This window comes from Nyctereutes procyonoides, unplaced genomic scaffold (assembly GCF_905146905.1).
Source record: "Nyctereutes procyonoides isolate TBG_1078 unplaced genomic scaffold, NYPRO_anot_genome, whole genome shotgun sequence".
NCBI classification, from domain to species: Eukaryota; Metazoa; Chordata; class Mammalia; order Carnivora; family Canidae; genus Nyctereutes; species Nyctereutes procyonoides.
The window spans coordinates 42,479,993-42,502,005 of record NW_026575049.1 but is presented as its reverse complement, the minus strand read 5'-3'; the positions used below and the strand labels follow the sequence as shown (position 1 = coordinate 42,502,005).

General features: G+C 48.1%; 1 protein-coding gene across 1 annotated transcript in view; it reads right to left on the bottom strand.

The window, feature by feature from the left end:
- Positions 1–21,318, bottom strand: part of CREG2 (cellular repressor of E1A stimulated genes 2) — a 35,914-nt gene extending 14,596 nt beyond the window's left edge. The window contains exons 1-2 of the mRNA XM_055329389.1: positions 20,881–21,318; positions 18,359–18,528 (exon numbers count right to left, since the gene is read on the bottom strand). Of these exons, the coding sequence (XP_055185364.1) occupies positions 18,359–18,528; positions 20,881–21,315 (605 nt within the window). The 5' untranslated portion in view covers positions 21,316–21,318. The remainder of the gene's footprint in view (positions 1–18,358; positions 18,529–20,880) is intronic.
- Between the last annotated feature and the right edge of the window lie 695 nt (positions 21,319–22,013).

Sequence of the window (22,013 nt, the reverse complement as noted above, 5' to 3'; positions counted from 1 at the left end):
TTATTTATTTATTCATGAGAGACACACACACACACACAGAGGCAGAGACACAGACAGAGGGAGAAGCAGGCTCCCTGCAGGAAACCTGACATGGGATTCGATCCCTGGACTCCAGGATCAGGCCCTGGGCCAAAGGCAGGTGCTAAACCGCTGAGCCATCCCGGGACCCCCTGCAGTTGTATTTTAAAACTTTAAACAGGGCAGCCTGTGTGGCTCAGCAGTTTAGCGCTGCTTTCAAGCCTAGGGTGTGATCCTGGAGACCCAGGATCGAGTCCCGTGTCGGGCTCTCTGCATGGAGCCTGTTTCTCCCTGTGTTTGTGTGTGTCTCAGGAATACATAAACAAAATCTTAAAAAAAAAAAAAAAACTTTAAACAATACAAATTTTTCTTTTTTAAGATAAAAACATAATTTTCATGTAAAAGATTTGGAGACTATAAAAACATACGCTAGAAAATAAAAATGTGTGTTTTAAAATAAACTTGGAATTTTCATCACTTGGAGTTGCCTCATATAGAGCTTTTATCTTATTTTTTCCACTTCAAAGTTAAATCATGAACATTTTATTTTGAGAAGTGCATGCTGTGAGGTCTATGTACTTGCAGAATTCTCAAACATTTTTCTACCATTCCTGTCTACTGAGTATCCAGAAGGGGCTGGGACGCTGCAGCTCTGATGTTGAATGACTTCACCCTGTATTGCGGGGCTGTGCAGAGAAGCTGAGTCATGGGGAGTGCACGGTGTCTGCTCTCGGTGCGACCACGGACCTTGTGAGCTGAAGCCCCAAGGACACAGCCTCACTTTCCTCTTTGGTAAAGTGAGGACATAAATTTCTTGCCTGCCTTCTTCACAGAGTTCAAAGGTATGTAAGAGCATGATGAGCATCATAAGGAAGTGTTCTCATCGAAACGTGAAACTACAGTAAGTTAACGTGAGTGGGTTCAAGACAGGGAAGCTCTTCTTTGGGGTAGACCGGATCATTTCCCTTCTCCATCAGTCTATAACCCCAAGAGATTATTCTGGCGCTGCATTTCATTATCTAAGGCTAAATGAGAAAATCTTTATGATGGATTGTTCTCCAACATCAAAGGAGAGAAGGCAGCGGGAGAGACCTTGCATTTCCCCTTTGCTTGAGGCCAGTTACAGTTAGGAAAAAGGGAGGTGGAGTACTCTTCCCTCGTCTGTCTTGTACAGTCAGTATCACTGAGCATTCTGATAGACAGTAAATGCAGAAGGACGTGAAAGGCATATAGTGAGGTGGTTAAGAGCATAGACTCCGGGCGCACCTAGCTGGCTCAGTCGGTGTTGTATGTGACTTCCATTCTCTCCCTCTCTCTCTATCTCAGGGTTGTGGGTTCGAGTCCCACGTTGTGTGTAGAGATTCCTTTAAATAAAATCTTAAAAAAAAAAGAGGATGGGCTCCTAATCAGCCCCTTAGACTTGAATCCTGTGACTCAACCTCTTTATGCCTCAGTTTCCTCACCTGTAAGAAACAGACACAAAGAGTTCCTGCCTCCTAGCAGCATTGTGAGGTACCAGTGTGGGAAGATGGAGACTTCCTGGTGCTGTGATGAGGTGGACTCCCCAGGATAACACTCCTGACTCTCTCCAATACTAAGACTTCAGTTAATCATTGAGTCTGAAAGAAGATACTGGACATCTTCTTGCAGGAAGAATCCATTCTGTTCTCCCCAGTCTCTGCCATAAACTGGAAAGACCTGCCACAGCTCAGAGAGGTCCTAGGGTGGAAGTGCTGTAGACTGTGTGAATCTGTCAAATTTGGGAGTCTCCTTGCCCACATTCTCCATGCTGGCTTGACCAATGTTAAAAGTGAGATTTTGCTGTTCCCTCTGCTTTACTCTTTTAGTTCTCAATTGGTTTAGACCAGGCAAACGATGGCCTCTCACTTGTGTTTGGTGTGACAGATAAGAATGGATTTTACATTTTTAGAGGATGGAGAAAAATCAAAAGAAGAATAATATTTTACAACACATGAAATCTATATGAAATTTGGATTTCAGTCTACTTGAAAAAAGTTGTATTGGAGTATAGTCTCACTCATTTGTCTGTGGCTGCTTTCATGCTACAACAGCAGAGTTGAGTAGGTGTGACAGAAACCATATGGCCCCACATCTAAAAAATTTGCCATCCTCCCCCTACAGAAAACATTTTCCAACCCCTGGTTTAGATCATGGGACTGTTCATAGGTCCCCTGGGACTCCTACATGAGGATGAAATGCATAAATTCATATAACATAATTAGAATAGTGCCTGGCCTGTAGTAAGCCCTCATAGAGTCATGCTGTTACCATTCTGCTCAGTTGTCTTGGGAGCTGAAAGGGTGGAGTGGCTGGAAACTTCTGGAATCTTATAGCCTTGATTGGTGGTGGTATTGATCATGAAATATCAAGAAGACTTCTATGGAGTGAGCTGTTTGCCTCTCAAATTCAAATGGTGAACCACCACCTCCCAGTGGGGCTGTATGTGAAAACAGGGTTTTTAGAGAAGTAATTGAGGGTAATTAATCAGTTAAGGTTAATGAGGTCATAAGGGCGGTGTCCTCATCTGATGGCACTGCTGATCTTATAAGAAGAGAGCAGGGAGGGACACGCAGAGGACGAAGCCCAAGGGAGGACCAAGCAAGAAGGGGGCCATCTTCAAACCCAGGAGAGAGGCCTCAAGAGAAGCCAGCCCTGCTGGCAACTTCATCTTGGGCTTCCAGCATCCTGGACTGTGAAAAAATAAATTTCTGTTGTTTCGGCCTCCCAGTCTGTGGTATTTTGCTAATACAAAGTTGGTGGGGACTGTACGGGGACTCTGAAATGGTGAGCACCAAAAGCCTCCTCCTCTGGCTCTCAGGCTGCATTTGTTGCAGAGGTAGGATATTATGGGATGGAAGGAATTAAATTAGTACGACAGTAGATAACACATAATATTGGTGGGAGTTAACCTACAAAATCTTGGGAGTATTTTTTTAAAGCTGAAAATGGAGACCGATTATGTGTGTGGCAGATCCTGTGCCCGTATTGGGAACCTTGGTGTCTAAGGAGTCCACGGAGATGTGGGAAAGACATACTTTAGCTGACTCCCGGAAGTTTGTGTATTTTTACCATCTGAATATTATGACATCCCCTGGCATCATGGTTAAAGCTGTCCCCACTTTAAGAACCTTGGCAGTTTCCAGCTGGGCTGTGCATTTCAATTCAAATCTACCCACCTGGTTACCAATCCATTTGCTTCACTTTGTAATTTGATTACTGCTTGAGAAAATGATATTTCTTTTTTTTTCCTTTTTGAAACAGGTATCACTATTTGCCTTTTACATATCTCCTTTACATAATACTATGTATCTTTTAGGGCATCTGACTTGTTTAATCCTCACGATATCCACGGGACGTAGGTAAGGAGCTAACTCAGCCGACCACAGTTGCTCAGGCCCTCCACATTCCAAAGAAAGACCTGTTTCAGGAGGACTGGCCCTCAGCTGGTTCCTGGAAGATAACTTCTGAGGCCATGACACATCCTCCTTCGTGAGAGTGTTTCTGTGAGGCCCTGGGCCACACAGGATCAACTTTACCTCTATGGGGCCCAGAGACTGAGTAGCTAAGATGAGTCATTTGGACACTATAGTGCCCATGTGACTGAACTACAATAAAAACACTGGATATTGAGGCTCAGGTGAGCTTCTCTAGTTGGCAACACTTTATACATGCTTCATTGCTGGGAGAATTCAGTGTGTCTCCATGTAATTCCGCGGGAAGCGACTCTTGGAAGCTTGGGCCTCCTTACTCTTGGACTTCACTTGTGCAGCTTTTCTTCTGATGACCTTGATCTGTATCCTTTCACTGCAGTAAAGCAAGAGCTCCTGAGTCTCATAAGTCATTTCAGCAAATCATCAAGCTGTTGGGGGGGTGGGGGTCGTTTGGGAGTTCCTGACACAGCTGGCCAAGCAGACTCCCATAGATCTATTTCTCCCAGATGGCATGTGTCATAAAATGGAAGCCTTGAGGCATGATTCATTAAAACTCATTCTCACCCATTAAATTGCATTAAAACCTTGAGAAAGGTGCATTTGTTAAGCAAAGCATATGTTTTGCTTATATTTAAGGAACTTGTTTTCACCTGCCTGGAAGCTTTTCTGTACGACACATCCTGTTGAGTTGTAACACGGGAAAGAGTGGACATGCCCACACTTTCAGGTCAATTGCTTCATGTGAGAACACTGTGTACCGTTTGAAAGTGTTATAGTCTGCTCTGTTTATGACACCACAAAAATGCAGTTGCTGAATTGTGAATTCTTGTGGGGTTATGATGAAAGAATGGTGGGAAGCAATCCACATAATAACTACGAATCTACATTGAACTTGGTGAAAAACCCGACAGGAGAAAAGAAGCAAGAACAGTAAACAGGAACTAAATTTACATATACTAGACAAGACTGTCAATCAGTTGCACCTAATTATTTGTTCACTATTAAGGCTAATTTCTTCACAACATTGCTCTTTGATGAAAGCAACAAAGTAGTACTCATAAGTAAGTCATTACAGGGTTTATATAGGGGGCATCATTTTTATATAGGGAGTGTTTTGCTTCTCCACTGGTGGTGATTATATAGAAAAGAAAGGAGATCATGTATTTAAATAGATAAATAGAAAACTTTCCATTTATGCAGTGGACAACCCAGTGAGACTCTGTAGTTCCTTCCCACCTGTGGCAGGCAGGATAATTGTCACCCCACCCCCCAACAAAGATGTTTGCATCCTAATCTCTGGAATACGTGACTGTGTTACTTTACATGGCAAAGGGAAAGTACCCAATGCCAGCTGGTTTTCCCATTTCTCCTCTCTGCCTTCCCTTCTGCTTCATTTTAAAGATGGCCCCACTTGTGTTCCAGATGTGGCACCAGTAACTTCAAGGCTGTTTGGCCAACCAGCTGGCATTGGATACGGAGACTATCCTGGATTATCCGGCTGGGCCCAGGGCAGTCACAGGAGTCATTAAAAGTCACAGGGGGAGACAAAGGAGAGTGTGAGAGAGATACAGTGTGAGAAAGACAACCCACCATCGCTGGCTTTGAATGTGGCAGGGGCCACAAGCCAAGGAATACAGGCAGTTTCCAGAAGCAGGAAAAGGCAAGAAAATGGTTTTTCCCCTAGAGCCTCCAGGAAGGCACGCAGTCCTGTCTACACCCAGATTGCAGCCTATGAAGACCTGTTTGAGACTCCTGACCTCTGTCACTGTAACAATATATTTGTGTCATTTGAAGCCAGTAGGTTGTGCTGCTTTGGTACAGCAGTAAGAGGGAACTAACTAGCATCTGAAAGAGGTGGGAACTGGGCAACCCTGGTGGTGCAGCGGTTTGGCACCGCCTGCGGCCGGGGTGTGATCCTGGAGACCCAGGATCGAGTCCCACGTGGGGCTCCCTGCATGAAGCCTGCTTCTCCCTCTCCCTGTGTCTCTGCCTCTCTCTCTCTCTCTTTCTGTCTCTCATGAATAAATAAATAAAATCTCTAAAATAAATAAATAAATAAATAAATAAATAAATAAATAAATAAAGAGGTGGGAACCTTTAGTTCCCTGCCCACCCCCCGCCACCCCCACTACAACATACTTGAGGTTCCTCGCAGCTGCTGCTCTTGAGATGGTCGGTAAATGCACCAGCTACCAGCGAGGAGGATGCCCTGTACCCTGGGGACCCTTCCAGTTTATGAGAGCCTCCTTTGGTGAACAGGGGCTGGAGACAGACTCTCCCTCTTCCTGACACTGTTTAGGCATCTGCTTGTCCCTGACACAGCTCCAGGGAACCCTATTCCACCACCCTGATCGTGAGGGCTGGGATTGCCTAAACCAGCCAGCACACTCTGTCCCCTGGCCAGAGTGATGGATTCAGGGATTGGCACAAGAAGTCCGGTCACTAAAGCTCAAGGTGCTCCTTGCTGGGGACCTCTGGAAGGGCAGCCCCCTTACTCTCCTCTGGAGTCTACCTAGAGAGGTGCTCATTCTCCCTGGACATAAAGAGGGAACAGCCTTGAAATTGCTGGCGCCACATCTGGATCACAAGTGGGGCCATCTTTAAAATGAAGCAGAAGGGAAGGCAGAGAGGAGAAATGGGAAAAGCTGATTTGGCCTGACACTGCAGGACCCCTAAGAAAAGCCTTCCTCTGGACTTCCAAATATGTCAGTTAATAAGTTTTTTTCTCTAAGCACTTCTGAGCTTATTTTTTCTATTTCTTGGCATTTCAGGCTCCTCACTGGTAGAAGGGTTTACAGTTCCTGGAGTTCTTCCTGTTCTTAGAATGGATCCTGTGGTTGAGGCATGCCCGCCTAATGCTGGTGGTATTAATAGTGATCCGCAAACTGTTCTCGATACAGGCAGTAAAGTCGTGATGGAACTGTGCAGAGGAGGGAGGTCCCCATCTGCATCCGTTTCTACTAACACAGTATCAGGCCAAGCAAAGAGGGCCCAGGTTTAAAAACTATTCACACTTTGATATGTTTTTTTAAAGATAAGACTCTATAAGTCTTATCTAAGCAGATCTCCAAGAGTATCTCGTGTTTCTGACCTCTTAGGAGCAGAGGACTAGCTTCCTTTGTTCAGGACCATCTTTTCCCAGAGATGTTCATAGTGCAAAGTGCCTTGGAGGGTACAGTGTTTCCCTCTGGGGCAAAGGGCAGGCTTGTTTACGTCCAGCAGGATGAAGATGCTGTCTTTCCCAGGACGGTGGGGGCAGGCAGGCTTGCTCTCGGTCACACAAGACTGAGGCTGAGAGGCTGAGAGTTGCTCTCCTGTTGTGCAACCCACTGTGTGTATAGATGCCACCTGGCCCTCTTCATATCCTTGTGGGAACTGGGGCCCCTGGGAACCCCGGCCACAAAACACTGCTGCACTAGCCACTGCCCTCGCGGTGAGCAACCCAAACCTTTGTCTCTGACTCACGAGTTTTGTGTCCTGTGCCAGCATCTGAGAACCACGGCAGGCTCACTGTTGGTTAGAACGAACGTGGCCAACTTGCTTGCAAATAGGGCAAAATCTTAGCCCTGTCACAGTTCTTGACACCATGTAAAACTGTTAAGTTTCTTTGCTTTGGATTGGAAGTGAATCACTTTGGAATCAGCGAAGTAAAAATAAATAGATCGTGCTGATTGCAAGCTCCGATTTGCATATGTATATATCTCTCTGAGTAATAAAAACAGAGGAATAAGTTATCTTAAAACGCCATCTGCCCATTAGACAAAAATATTTCATATTACATGGATTATAGAGTAAGATAATGAAGAAGGCGCTGCTGGTGCAAACTCTGGAGTCCACTGGTGGCCTTCTTCTTTCTGGATTAGTCCAGGGCCTTGCTGGTCTATCCCCAGACTGGGGGTGTGTGCAGCACTGCAGGAAAGGAACTGCCTCTTCTCCTTCAGAACTTCCCGCAAGTCTGTCCATTCACCTCTTGTTCCCTGTTATTATCTGCACAGCGCCCCAAGTCTGATACCCACCTGCTATTTCTTGACCTCTGACTCTAGCTTAACCGCATTTCTTGGCTCCCGGTGGACTCACCACTAAAGAAACACGAGCTGACTGCAGCTGGCCAGGAATTCCTGCGTTTCCGTGTGACTGGAGTAGAGGACCCGGTGGTGGGAACAGAGGGCAGCAAACACATCTCAGGAAGGGCTGCTCTTTTGTTTAGGAAAACGCATTAATGAGTCTTGATGAGGAGGACAAGGCGAGGCCCCCTCCCCAGGGCAGGGCTGGCACGTGGGAGGAAAGACGGGTCAGCGTGTGCAGTTCTGCAAATGATGCCTTCCCTTGATGTTATTGCATCTTGGACTCCTGTGCAGGCAGGAGACACAGAAGAGTTTGGTTTTGTTCGGGGAGAGTGCTGAGACTCAGAGAAGAGAAGAGCGGAGACACGGGAGTTGAGAAGGGAGGAAGGGAGGCCCAGCAGTGTGGCGGGAGGCTGGGGGTAAGGGGCAGACGTGCTCTCCATCCCTGCAAGGAGGGGTGGCCAGTGGTTGGAGCGGGGACGCCCTGGGATCCTCTGAGATGGGGTTAGGGTGCCCGGGCAGGCCTCACCTGCAGTGCCGGCCTCCGATTGGACGCAGCCCTGAAACCACTTCCGAGATTCCACCCAAGCTCCCCCTGCCCTTCTGCTGGCACTGCCTGAACCCCGTCGTGGGCAAACAGGCCTTGCGGCTCCGCTTGGGCTACTTGTGCTTCTTAGACCCACCATGGCCCTCCTGCCTCAGAAACAGGACAGCGAGTCCCCGTGGAGGCACACAAGACCACAGGAGCCCGCAGAGTGGGCTTTGCTTTTGTCCTCACCCTGCGTGCCCACGCTCTAGCAGTTGTGGCTCGAGCACACGTGCTGTCTAATGACACTGTCCTCAACTGCACGTTCAGCTGTCCTTCCCCAAACCCCACTGCTCATCCTACTCGAAGATGTGCAGCAGCCAACGAAGTAAGCAAGAGGAGCTGCCTGGCACTCCAACACTCCACCCCCTCGGAAGGAGAGAAGGCAAGGAGGCAGCTACAGAGGAGCCAAAAGCCGGAGGATGTGGGCGCTCAGTGGGGAGCAGAGCTGTCTGCAGAGACCATGCGGTGGGCAAGGGGTGACCGAATCCTGAGCCCCCATTTCTGGGCCCCGGCTTCCCGCCCCTCAGCTCCTAACCTGTAAAGTTGAAGGCAGTAGCCCATGGCCAGGCCCTTGCAGGCTGTAAGGACCTCTCAGTGCCCCGGAGCCTTGGCCTGTTGTACTGGGAGAGACTGTGCCCCTTGGAGAATCACGTCTGCCTGCAGCCCAGTCAGGCTCAGCTCGGGCTGCTCTGACACCTAAAGAGGAACAGGGCAGAAAGGCAGCGCAGGACGCACTAGGGTCAGCAGGTGGGGAGCACGCAAACACCCCACTGTCCCGGCAGGTGGGGGGTGCAGGGGAATGGGCTTCTCAGATCTGGGGCCCTGGGACGATGCAGTCCCAGGGGCTGAGACCTGGGCTTTCCTTGAGAGGCAGGCAGAAATGAAGTGCATCCTGGGGAATGAACTGGTAATTACTGGGACTAGAAGGTGTGTTCAAAGCCTTAAGATGGGAAGGAAGAGGCAAAGAAAGGAAGGGACTTTCAAAAGATTAACTTTCAGATCAACTCTTGTTGATTTTGGTTTTGGGTTTATTTATTTATTTATTTATTTATTTATTTATTTATTTATTTATTTATTTAAGATTTACTTTTTACTTTAGAGAAAGAGAAAGAAGGCATGCAAGCAGGGGGAGGGGCAGAGGGAGAGGGAGAGAGAATCTCAAGCAGATTCCGTTTCAGTGTAGAGCCCACCTAGGGACTCAATCTCAGGTCCCTAAGATCATGACCTGAGCAGAAATCAAGAGTCGGACACTTAACCGACTGAGCACCCCCCAGGTACCGCAGTGTCTTAAAGGACAGGTCAGGCTGAGTGGGATGAGATGGAAATGGTGGACAGACAGATGCCAAATGGAGATGCTAAGCTGGTGGAAATCACAGCTACCACGTGCATTTCTACTCATCTACCCCACTGCAGAGATGTGTGGTTTAACAGTTAGGGGCCCTTTACACACATAGTCACTTGTTTGATCTCCCTGTCTCAGTTCAAATGACTGGTGACAAATAAGCAGGGAAGAGCCCATGTCTTTAAGTCCTAATTATGTGCACCTGGCATAGAGGGAGTGTTTGATAAACATTGTTTGAAAGAAAAACTTCTTATTTTCATTACTATATTTAGCATGTTCCTTTGTATACAGTATGCTTAATTCAATTAAATTTTTTTAAGATTTTATTTATTTATTCATGAGAGATACAGAAAGAGAGGCAGAGACACAGGCAGAGGGAGAAGCAGGCTCCATGCAGGGAGCCTGACATGGGACTCGATCCCAGGACTCCAGGGTCACACCCTGGGCCGAAGGCAGACGGTCAACCGCTGAGCCACCCAGGCATCCCTCAATTAATGTTTAATTGATTTTATTGTCAGTATCTCCCCACCTCATCTCTACATTATTAGAATAACAGCTTTCCCTCACAAATCCCTTTGTGATCCAATTAATTAAAATCTTTTTTTCTGAAACATTTTCTTACCATTCTGCACATTAGATCAGTTAGGTGTACTTCTGTATTATCTCAGGAAAGTTACTTCAATTATGTCCTTTTCTGATGGGGGAAGTCCAGCTTATAGAAGCGAAAGAACACTAACCAAGAATATATATAATTTAAATGTCAATATTAAATCCTGAGTTTTTCTACTTCTTCCAATGACAAAAGAAGAGAAAATCAGACAAAAATGCATTACAAACATTTGCAAATTATACATCTGACAAGGATCATATCCAGAATATAGAAAGAACTCTGGCAACTGAATAATAAAAAGAGAAATAGCCCAATTAAAAAAGGGTAAAGGCATTAAATAGTCCTCCAAAGAAGATAGACAGATAGCTAATAAGAACATGTGAAGACGCTTAACATTAGTAGTCATTAGGAAAATGCATATCAAAACCACAATGAAACACCACCAGGATGACCATCATAAACAAGACAGACAATAACAAGTGTTGGTGAGGGTGTGGAGAAACTGGAAACCTCATACACTGCTGATGGAAGGTAAAACGGCGAAGCCCGTGAAGAAAACATTCAGTTCCTCAAAAAGCTAAACATACAGTTACCATATGACCCAGCAGTTCTACTCTTAGGTAGGTACCCTGGCGAATTGAAAGAAAAAGTCCATATGAAAACTTTTAAATATTCATAGTAGCATAATTCATAACAGGCAAAACATGGAAGCAAATGTCCTCAACTGATGAATACATAAGTAAAAATAGATACACAGAATGTGGCATTTTCATACAATAGGATAGTATTTGGCCATAAAAAGGAATGAGGTATGGATACATGCTAAAACATAATGAACCGCAAAAGCTGATGAGAGAAAAACTCTAAAGATCTACCCTCAAGGGAAGCCATTCTAGATTTCTAAGTCAGCATGACTCTAAACTTTGTTCAAACCAAAAGCCTGATTTATGGCCACCATGCATGTATTGTACATCTGCTTTGTGAATGAGTAACCTAAAGAAAAATCATCTTGTCCTTGAGATACGGATCAATGTTCCTGCTCCCTGCATTCCTTTATGATGTAAAACTCTTGATTCCTGCCTATATGCTAATCCATAATCTTCTGAGCTTCTACAAGATGTAAAATGTAGACAATCCTGTAAAAATGACTCATTCTTCAGTACACGTTCATCTCTGTGAAGAGCGTGTTTCCCAGGCAGCCTAACTTGGGCTCAAATAAAATGCTCTTTCTTGCTGTTAGAGATTCTAAAAGATTTGTTCATTTTGCATTGACAAAAACATCATGCTAAGTGAAAGAAGTCAGTCACAAAAAAGCATATATTATATAATTCCACTTAAAGGAAATGCCCAGAATAGACAAATTCAATAAATACACAAAACAGATTAGCAATATCCAGAGGCTAAGGGCCTTATAATAAAACCCTTACCTCTCTCTTAACAACTAAAAGCTTTCTGGAAGGTGTATATTTATAGGAGTTACTTATCATGAATTCATCTCATTTCAGCACAAGGTGAAATCATGTCTAACAGGTGAATAAAACACTGTAAACTGGATGGGGAGAGGTAGTCAGAGATGCCAGAGGGTGTGGTATGAAGACAGGGGAACCAGAATCACCAGTGGACCTGTGAAATGAGTGCCCTGGGATCCACAGGGACAGAACTTCATGGAGCTGAAACAAAATTAGGGAGAAAGAGGTAGCCACAGGTTCCCGGGAGCACTGGCCATGGCAATGAGTGGAAGACGGGAGAGAAAAAGCAAACAAACACCTGCCCAGGAAGCCTTCTCTCCCAGACAGTCTTTTAAAAGCAACTCAGGTTAATGTTAGCTTCAGGATTTCAGGGCTGTGCAGGCAAAGGAGAAGAGGCAACATGGACCTGGACAGAAAGCCATCTATTTAGAAGACCTCTATGCTGCCTTCAAGGAGAATGAACAAAATTCAGTTGAAGAGAAATTGAATTCAGCTTCTTTAGCTGATGAGGGCTGGGCCCTGCACTTTGGAACGCCCGTCACGTCTCAGGTAGACGGAGTGCAGACGGATACACATCTTGGCCGTTAGCAGGCAAGCTGTTGCAAGCACATGCTTACGCTGAGTGTTCACTTGACTGAACTCTTCTAGAGAACAATGGAAAAGAGCGCCTTCCACGTATAGTTCTAGGGGCACAGATCTTGGAGCCTGCATTTGAAATTGGGCTGGGCTAAGGTTTTCGGCTCCCATTTGATGTATCTTTTCTTCCTACGACAGCAGTTAAAAAGATGCAGGCTAAGGGGCATTTGTATTTCTGGAACTTCTTGTAATTTTCTGCAGAGAAGGAAGGATTAAAGTCACTACGCTGTTTGAGTTGTGTGAGCCCACTGAGCGTTTGTCCTGCCTGTGCTCCTGGCACAAAGGCAGACCAGCCCTCCCACGGACACCCTCCCACGTTTCACCAAAGGAGCGTCTTGTCCCGTCAATGTGCCTATCAAATGCGAGGGCTGCTCAGAGGATAGGGCGGGAACCTGTGTCCAAGCACATTGTCCCAAACTCTCTAGTGTGAGCAATACTCTTTTGATGTGGGATTCTTCAGTGTTGAATTCCCTGTGCTGCACGTACCCCTCCAAGCAAATCACGCTGAGGGACCATCGTTTCTGAAGGGCTCCCACTCCGTGTTTTACACACCCAGGGGGCTTCGATCCATTCAGTCCGGCATCTCCCTCTCAGAAACTAGATTCCTTTACAAAACAGAATCTCAGCATCTCCTTTGATGCCAAACCACTCTGAGCCCTGGTCAATTCAAGAGCTTTGACAAGCTCATTGTCTGGACAGGGACCCCTCAGCTGGGGGGAGGGGGTGAGTAGCGGGGGAATGAATGGGCCATGGCAATATTTCATTAAAAACCTTTTGGGGAAAAGGAAACAAGTGTCTTCAGATCCTCCTGTCTTGATAATTGAGTAGAAACCTAGCTTGTGTCCAAACTATCAATCAAATCTTTTTTTCATTCCAGGAAAAGCATCTGATAAACCCCTTTGGGTCCTATTTATTTCCAGATCTTCAAAGTGAAAGTTCATTCTAATGCCAACGAGCAGAATGTCACTCAATAGAAGAACCCTCCCTGGCCCAGAAGGCTTGATTTGCCTTGGCTCTGAGAAGATGCAAACCCTAATAAACCCCACAGTGTTCGAGCCCGCGCGCTCTGTAAGGAAAGATGTTTCTGCAGAGGGGAAGGTCTCCGATAGGCTTTCTCTGTCAATCAATATTTATTGGATATTCACACAACTGGGTCTCTGGTCTGAGCAAAAAGTCACTTAGGCATAGGAGCATCTCTACATCCTTATGCGTTTGAAGGAAGAGGAAAATGAGAGGGGAGGGGGTTGCTCATTGCTGGTGAACCTTGTGAACTGGAATCTTATGCTCAATTTGTCATGTTAACCTGAGCTGGGAAGCCTGAGCGTGGTCCTTTAGAAGCCACCAATCCTGTCCTTTTCCGATATTGAAAGTCACTTTCTGTTTATTGTCCAGTCGGATTCCCTTTCCAAATGATCTCCTCCCGGAGGAAGGGCAGGTAATAGCACCCAGTTCAATACGTCCTGGCATGGGAGTCCAGACAACTGCGTGCCATTACATCTAGTAACTTTACTGTGACATTTTAGGGTATGTTCAGGGACCAGAGAATCAGGGTGGTAAAAAGTCTGGGGGAAATCCCATAACCAGATGGGATGGAGGACCCCAGGCTGCATTTTTAAAAAATATTTTATTTATTTATTCATGAGAGACACAGAGAGAGGCAGAGACACAGGCAGAGGGAGAAGCAGGCTCCTTACTGGGAGCCCAATGCAGGACTCAGTCCTGGAATCCCGGGATCATGCCCTGAGCCAAAGACAGACGCTCAACCGCTGAGCCGTCCAGCCATCCCCCCAGGTTGCATTTTACAGATTCACCAAAAAACTCTCTAACGTCCCCGTAAACCTGTAAAATGTGGAGAAATACGTGTTCCTTGCTTATTCTCAAGATGTTGGTCAGCCTTAGTTAAGGACAGGACATCTGCTATGTATTTTCTTCATCATTAAACCTCCTCGGAGTTTTGGATATTCGATGTCTTTCACCTCTAGGAATTTATTTATTCATTTTTAAAGATTTATTTATTTACTCATGAGAGAGGCAGAGACACAGGCAGAGGGAGAAGCAGGTTCCCTGTGGGAAGCCTGATGTGAGAGTTGATCCCAGGACCCCAGGATCATGGCCTGAGCCAAAGGCAGTCAACCACTGAGCCACCCAGGTGTTCCACCCCTAATAGTTTAGATCCAACTTTATCTTTAATCTACAGGCCAGCTATAGACCTAAGCATCATTTTTGGGGCATGATCTTTGTCAACATACATGTGGTGTTACTGAATGAAAAGCACTTCTCATGTATACAGGAGGACATTAATCAGCTAAGAGAAAAAGGAAACTCTGCTATTTGGGACAACATGGACGCCTCCTGAGGATGCTTTGTTGAGCATGAAAAATCAGGTGGAGAAAGACAAAAATGGTATGATCTCACTTACACGTGGAGTTCAAAATAAACCAAACTCACTCACTCAGAGAGTAGGGTGGTGCTCACCAGGGCCTGAGGATGGGGGGAAACCAAGGAGGTGTTGGTCAAAGGACACAGGTGAGCAGTTGGAAGATGAATGAGCTCTGGGCAGCAAATGCACAGCACAGTGATCACAGGCAATGATACCGTATCACATACTTCAAAGATGCCAAGAGACCAGATCTTAAATGTTCTCACCACAAGAAAGAAATAATAATTATGGGACGTGCCAGAGGTGCTCGCTAACACTACGGTGGTAATCACACTGTAATATGTAAATGTATCAAACCAACACGTTGTACACCTTATATACTGTTCTATGTCAATTATATCGCAATAAAAAAGCGCATTTCTTAGCTACATGCCAAACATCCACATCAGCTTTGATCACAACATGCTTTCAAGGTTAAGCCTCTCAAATTAATAAAACGAGGATATAAATCAACTGGTAAGTCAATTAGCAAAGACTTGGGCTCTCTTACCTATTTTGAGAAAGAGGCAGGCTCCCGGCCATGCAGGGCCTCTCAGGCCATTTCTGAGGATTTTGTTATTTTTCCCAATGAAAGCATTTATGCAGGGGAATCCCAGGATCTGACTCGGGTTCTGAAAGATCAGCTGCTGGATAGAGGATGAGTTCAAGGTGACAGAGTAGACTGGGGGGAAGCCGGGGGCGGGGTGCTTGAGGTATATGCCCTCCGAATGGGTAATTGTCGAAAACGGGACAGTACGCACATGTGCACCCACGCGGCTCAGCCTGCCCTGGCAGGAGAATCCATGCGTGTGGCGCACCCTCGGGCAGGAATAGTGCTTGGCCCTGCTGGCACTGTGTCCTGCCCGGGCAAGTGGGGCTCCCTAGCCTGTCGCAGTGCACACTGTGGGCACCGGGCTAGGCCTGGGGCAGAGGCATAGCCGTAGCTGCAATGCTCCGTGGGCCATTCAGGAAAATGGCTGGGAAGGTACTTCTTTTCCTTCTCTCAGCATTGGTGGCCGCGTTGCTTCCCTCCCGTCTGGCCTCGGTCTGTGGTCGGGTTTCTGAGGGTTCCCCAGCCCCAGCGTGGCCCTCGGGGCCCGCAGAGCCCTCGCATGCAGCACGCAGGAAGAACGGGTCTGGCTTCGTCTGCCCACTTTGGGTGAAACGGGGAAGAGCCAGCCCCTCCCCGGGTGCACAGAGCGGAGAGCACCACGAGTGTGCAGAACGTACCAGACGTGATGGTAAAAATACTGCTGCACGTCTTCAATCCACAAGGACGCCAGCTTTAAAGAATGAAGGCAATTTTCACTTTTCTGAGTATGAGCTGCCTTCTGCAGGTGAAAGGAAGGTGAAAGGCTTTGGTTTATCATCATCATCAGCAGCAGCAGCAGCATGAGAAATGGGAGTTTTGGTTTTTTTTCTTTTTTTGTAATCCCGCGGCTCTGTGGGGAATGCTGTGAAGGGCTTGGCAAAGAGCCCTGGTCTCAGGGGCCATCTCTCTAGACCCAGGGATCAGGTGGGAGGGGCGGCTTCTCACTGCCTTGCCAGGCTGTGGCAGGTCCGAGTAGTTCTTAGTCATGGACATTTTTTTAAAAATATATTTATTCATGAGACACACAGAGAGAGGCAGAGGCACAGGCAGAGGGAGAAGCAGGCTCCCTGAGGGGAGTCCGATGCGGGACTTGATCCCAGGACCCCGGGATCACGCCCTGAGCAGAAAGCAGATGCTCACCCACGGAGCCCCCCGGCTGCCCCAGCCATGGGTATTTGTATCTGATGCCCTGTGATGATCCTGTGACCCGAGGAGCTCCCGCTCGGCTTGTTTGTTCAGGGCTCCAGTGTCTGCCTGGCTTTCTAGTTAAGTCTCTGTGCTCAACATCACCAAGATGCTGGACCCAAAGCCTAAAATATAATGCAGACCTTGGATGCTGAAGCTCACACAGCGGAAACACACTGGGGCATAGGCAGTTCAACGGAAGTAGTGGATCTTGGGGTGACAACAGGCCCCACTGCTTGGTCACCTTAGCTTTGGTGCTTACTATGGCTAACCTTGATTTTGTGTATGTTTCTTTAAGTTCTATTTTAATGCTTCAGAAGCTTAAACAGGGAAAACAGGGAGCAGTTCTGAGAAGTAGTTTCACGTGAGGATCTAAACACAGGGGTAACAACGGTGGCGGCTCATCCCTCCTCTTCCAGGCCAGGCTTATACGTGTGCTGAGACACTGATGCCCTCGGGCCTGGGGTGGCCACTCACGTCCTGAGCGGCCTCCTCCAGTGACCCTGGCGTGCTGCACAGGTGTCTGAACTTTCCAGATGTGGTCTGCATGCATGAAGACGGATGGCACAGATGGTTCCAGGCCACACACACACATACCCAGTTCTTACAGACCTCGATCACCCCAGCAAGGACTCCTGGAAGCCAGATTTCTCGTGGCTGCCAGCTTTCAGCTCCTGCTGACATCCGCCTGAGACCTTCCAGTCGACAATTCCTTCCGCCATCCGAACGCTGCAGCAGCCGTGTGCGCTGCTCTATGTTCTGTTGTCTGTCTCCAAGAGCTGCTGTGGGATCAACTCGCTCAGGCCTCATGACAACCTTTAGGATGCCTGATTTAGGAACTCCTCAGATGTTTAGAAAGGTATCCTGGGAATATACTTCTAGTGCCAGCAAGCTTGACTGGCCAAGAACAGAGAGAATATTCCATGAAAGAAGAACCATCCCTTTTCCTGGCTTCTTGCCAGACCCCACAGGGAACTGGGTCAGCTGAACTGTCTCTAGCCCAATGCAGTCTCTCCTTGTCAGTGTCCCAAAGGTAAGCGACAGAGTCTTTTATCTGAGTGGCATTTTACAGCATGTTGTTGCTTTGATTATTACCACCCCACACCCCAAAGAACTAATCAGTTTGTTTGCTTAATATGTTTTTTTATGCCTTGTGTAAAGAATAATAGAATTTTGGAATTGGGATGAATTCTATCCTAGTTCCTAAAGTGTCACCAAATTTTCCAGTGAAGTGACTGAGTTCTGGGGTTTAAGGGACTTGCCTGAGGCCACCTGTTGCATTTGCTGCTCCTCAGGGGGTTCCTGCCGTGTGACCCCCACACAAGCGTGGTGCAGACGTCTCCCTGGCAGGATGGGATTTCAACCTCTATGCTCTGAATGCAGACAGAAGTGTTGGATTAATGTTCCATCTGCACTTAAGTGTCTTTTCTTTTTAGAGGTTTTGAAAAAAGTGTGTTAAAGAATTTGGGGTCTTTGTGCATACATCTCTGGTGGGAGGGATGGCGGGTTCAAAATTAATTTGAAAAACAATAAATAGAGAGTGAAGTAGGTAGATCACTGGGGGTAGTAAATGGATTCCTTGCTACTCATGGACTATTGGACCTTCCTTCATCAACCTCCCCTCCCTACCCTATTTCCATCATAACAAGAGCTGCCAGTTGCCCACCAGGTATTGTACAAGACCCTCAACCCTCCCAGTAACCCTGTGAGGCAGGAATTATTATTCCCATTTCACAGAGGAGGAAGCTGAGGCTCCCACAGGTGAAGTAACTTGCCCCAAATCACATAACTTGGTGAGTGGTGGAATTCTATTCACCTGATTCCAAGGGGCGGATAGCCACTCCTTCCACTTCAGGTTGGTGAACACATCACTTTGCATCTCAGGGCCCTGGCAAAGTCATGCCACCCAGACAGGACCCACCCCATCGTCCCTCTTCTTTATGCAGAGGACCTGTGTGGGCAAGGCCAACCCCTTTGTCTACCTGCAGAACTCTCCTTCTGATTCTGGCAGCAGGAGGGAGGCCATGGGGTTCTTCATCAGATCGGCCACTGCAGGGTCCTTGGGTGTCACATAGAAGAAAGGAATCCCAGTGCTGTTGTCCAAGGGGCCGTCGCTGATGGGCAGGCAGTTCCCAAACGGCAGTCCTGGGATCTAACAAATAGCGAAAAAGGCTTTTTCAATGCAGGGTTTTGGATTGATCTGAGCTGGGAGCTTAGCTTGTGTCTCTGGTCAGGAAATGTAGCAACGAGGATGGCACGGCATCATCACGGGGTTGACAGGTAGTAAATGAAGCCACAGGGGTTCCCACCTGACCCAGGTCACCCAGTGATGGCTCTACAATTCTACAGAGAAGGTGAGCGGGGCCATTCTGTCTGGGAGAACAGCAAAGGGATTATTCTGGAAGTTGATGAAAAGCATTTGACAAAGAAAAATGCTCACTTTATGCAATTTAAAGCGATCTGTGGGAGAGGTGATGAAATGTATGGAAGGGTGCTAGAATATTTTCCATAAGCTGCCCCTAGAAGCCTCACTCTCCCAAGGTTTTGAAAACTTTGAGAACAGAACTCAAGTCTTAACTTTAATAACTGGTCTTTGGACTCTGGGAACTTTCTATTACTGTTTCTCTTAGGGCCACACCATTTTCTTAGGTATTAGTCACATTTTTTAATTGTAATCAATATTTCATTATATAGTCCAGCAACTCACCCTGGAAGTCCTAGGAACGTACTACACCCAGTTTTGTTCATGATCACCCAGTGGTGTGGGTGAAGTTCTCAGACATGTATGCAAATATATCTTAGGTTTGCCCTGACACCTGCTGGGTGTTGCATCCCTATCTTCATGAGCTTTATTTACCTTCTACAGAGTGTTCCTTATTGTCACTGAGCTTAGAACTCAGGGGCTGTCCTTGTCTTTAAAGTGTTACATGGCGGGATACCTGGGTGGCGCAGCGGTTTGGCGCCTGCCTTTGGCCCAGGGCATGATCCTGGAGACCCGGGATCGAATCCCACGTCAGGCTCCCGGTGCATGGAGCCTGCTTCTCCCTCTGCCTGTGTCTCTGCCTCTCTCTCTCTCTCTCTCTGTATGACTATCGTAAATAAAAAAAATAAAAAATTAAAAAAAATAAAGTGTTACATGGCAACAGTGGAATAAGAGATGGCTTTCATCTTTGAAGGAGACGCAATGTTATGGAGTCTTCCAAAATTGTAAGTTCATTCACAGATTCTTGTTTTTCAGCTTGTCATAAACTGCCTCGAGTCATGCTTTGCGCACATGACATGCATATGGTAAATGCTCTCTGAATGTATTGAATTTGGATTAAATGTCAATACCGCAATAATCAAGCTAAGAAAAGAGACGTTGAAAGTCAAAGTATCTTCAGTACACTGGCACTAGCCTTTTAACTGCTTGAAACAATCTGTGTATTTTTTTAAACATTCACTCTATCTAGATTCTTCTTTTCTAAAAAAAATTACTTTTAATTTAAGTAATCTCTATACCCAGTGTGGGGCTCAAACTCACAAACCCCAGATCAAGAGGGGGTTGGGCTCTTCTGACTGAGCCAGCCACACACGCTGAAACAATGTTTAAAATAAACCAAGATCAGCTTCATAGTTAAGCTTCATATCTTCCTAAGGTGTGTCTTAGGAACGTCATATATGACTGTGAGCCACCATTTGGATGCTGTGACAGGGGTTAAATCATCGCCATAATCAGAATAAACTTCTTGAGATATTTTTTAAAAAGTAAAACAGGAACTTCGAAACTATATAGTCAACCACTTAATTTCATAGACAAGGAAAGCAAAGTGGACAAGCCAGTGACTTGGCCAGTCCCCAAATGGGTGAGACCTGGGTTAAGAGCCTGCCTGCTGGCCAATGACCTATACATTCCAAAAAAAAAAAAAAAAAAAAATTTTTTTTTTTTGCATAAATTAAATAGGAGTTCTAATTACCTCCCTGTAATAAGACCCTTACCAGGCTTACCAGGCCTGAAAGCTTTCTGGAGGGTGTGTACTTATGGATGTCACAGCCTCGTATTTCTCCATGTCATTTTGACTTAAGGTGTGATCCTGGCTAACAGGTGAGTAAACCATTTGCGAACCGAATGATCAAAGTGGAGCAGAAACCGGCTCATTCCAGCATGTGTGTATATATATACATACACTTTGCACCCTAAACCTCCTTTCCAGAGGAATTCTCGAGGTCCATATTTCAAAACGTCACTGTGCACCCCCCGTCCCGTGGTGCCTCCTCCCAGCCGCAGTGTGGGCAGGTGACCGGGAAGCTGGGGTCCGCGGGGCGCCGAGGGCTGGGAGGCGGCGGCGTCCAGGGCCGCCTCAGGTGTGCACTTCGGGCCGGGTCCCCCGCTCCCCGCTCCCCGCTCCCCGTTGCCAGGGTAACCAGGGCGCCGGCCCCAGCCCCCGCCCCCCCAGCCCCCGCCCCCCACCCCCACCCCGGGCCCCGCGGGGCGCGCACCTGCAGCCGGCTCCGGGCCGCTTACCTTCTCGTGGGCGGACACGGTGGCCAGACAGCCCCAGGCGCTGGCGTGGGCCAGGAAGCGGGCGGTGCCGGGGCGCAGCCTCGGGCCGCCCTGGCGCCGGTAGGAGAACATCCCCGGCGGCGCGGGGGGCGGCCTGGCGCGGGCGGAGGCGGCGGCGGCGGCGGCGGCGGCGGCGGCGGCGGGCGGCAGGTGCGCGTCCTCCTTGTGCGCCGAGGCCGGGAAGCTGCGCTGCCAGATGCTGCCCGAGTCCTCCAGCAGCGCGGGCAGCGCGTCCTCGGTGGAGGCGCTGTCCAGCTCCTCGTCCACCTCGTTGGTGACGGCCCAGGACACGGAGCTCACGATCACGTAGCCGGCGGCCGGGGACAGCAGGGCGCCGCAGCACAGCAGCCAGGGGAGGCGGCCGGCGGGCCGCGCGGGCCGGCGGCGCACGGACATCTTGCGGCGGCGCGCCCTGCCGCGGGGGCCGCCTGGAGCGCGCGGGCGGCGGGCCGGGCGGGGGCGCCCCCCGGCGGCGGGAGCGCGGAACTGGGCTGGGCCCCCGAGCGCCCCCGAGCGCCCCCGAGCGCCCCCGAGCGCCCCGCCCCCGCCTCGCGCTCCGCGGCCGCCGGGTCCGCGCCGCCTGCCGGGGCCGGGGTGCGCTCTGCCGCCAGACCGGGTGGGCGCTCACATCCGAACCGACGCGCTGCCTCACTCACCGGCTCGCTTAGCCTCTCGGTGCCTCGGTTTCTCTATTGGAGAAACCGGCAAAGCGCAGGATCTAGCGCCCAGGGGTGCTCTGGGAGAAGTGAACCACGGCTTGCGGAGGCTTAGGGCAGCGCGGGCGTGCGCAGAGGCCGTTGTCATTTCAGAGAGTAGACGGCCAAGGTGAGCTTAGCACCGCGTCAGTCTGATGCAAAGGCCGTGCCCTGCCGGGACAGGAATGCGTCGCCCCCAGCTCCTCTGAAAGCAAAATCAAATGTTTACGAATCAACTAAAGTAGAAGGGAGCGGACGCCCAGAGACAAAGTGGCTGCGGTGGACTGGGCGGAGAATCCTCTGAACCTGCCGGGTTTAAAGCGTTCTCTTATTGGTGGATATTTGGGCTGTTGCCAGTAGTGAAGTTTTATAGACATCAACACGATCTAAATCATTTAC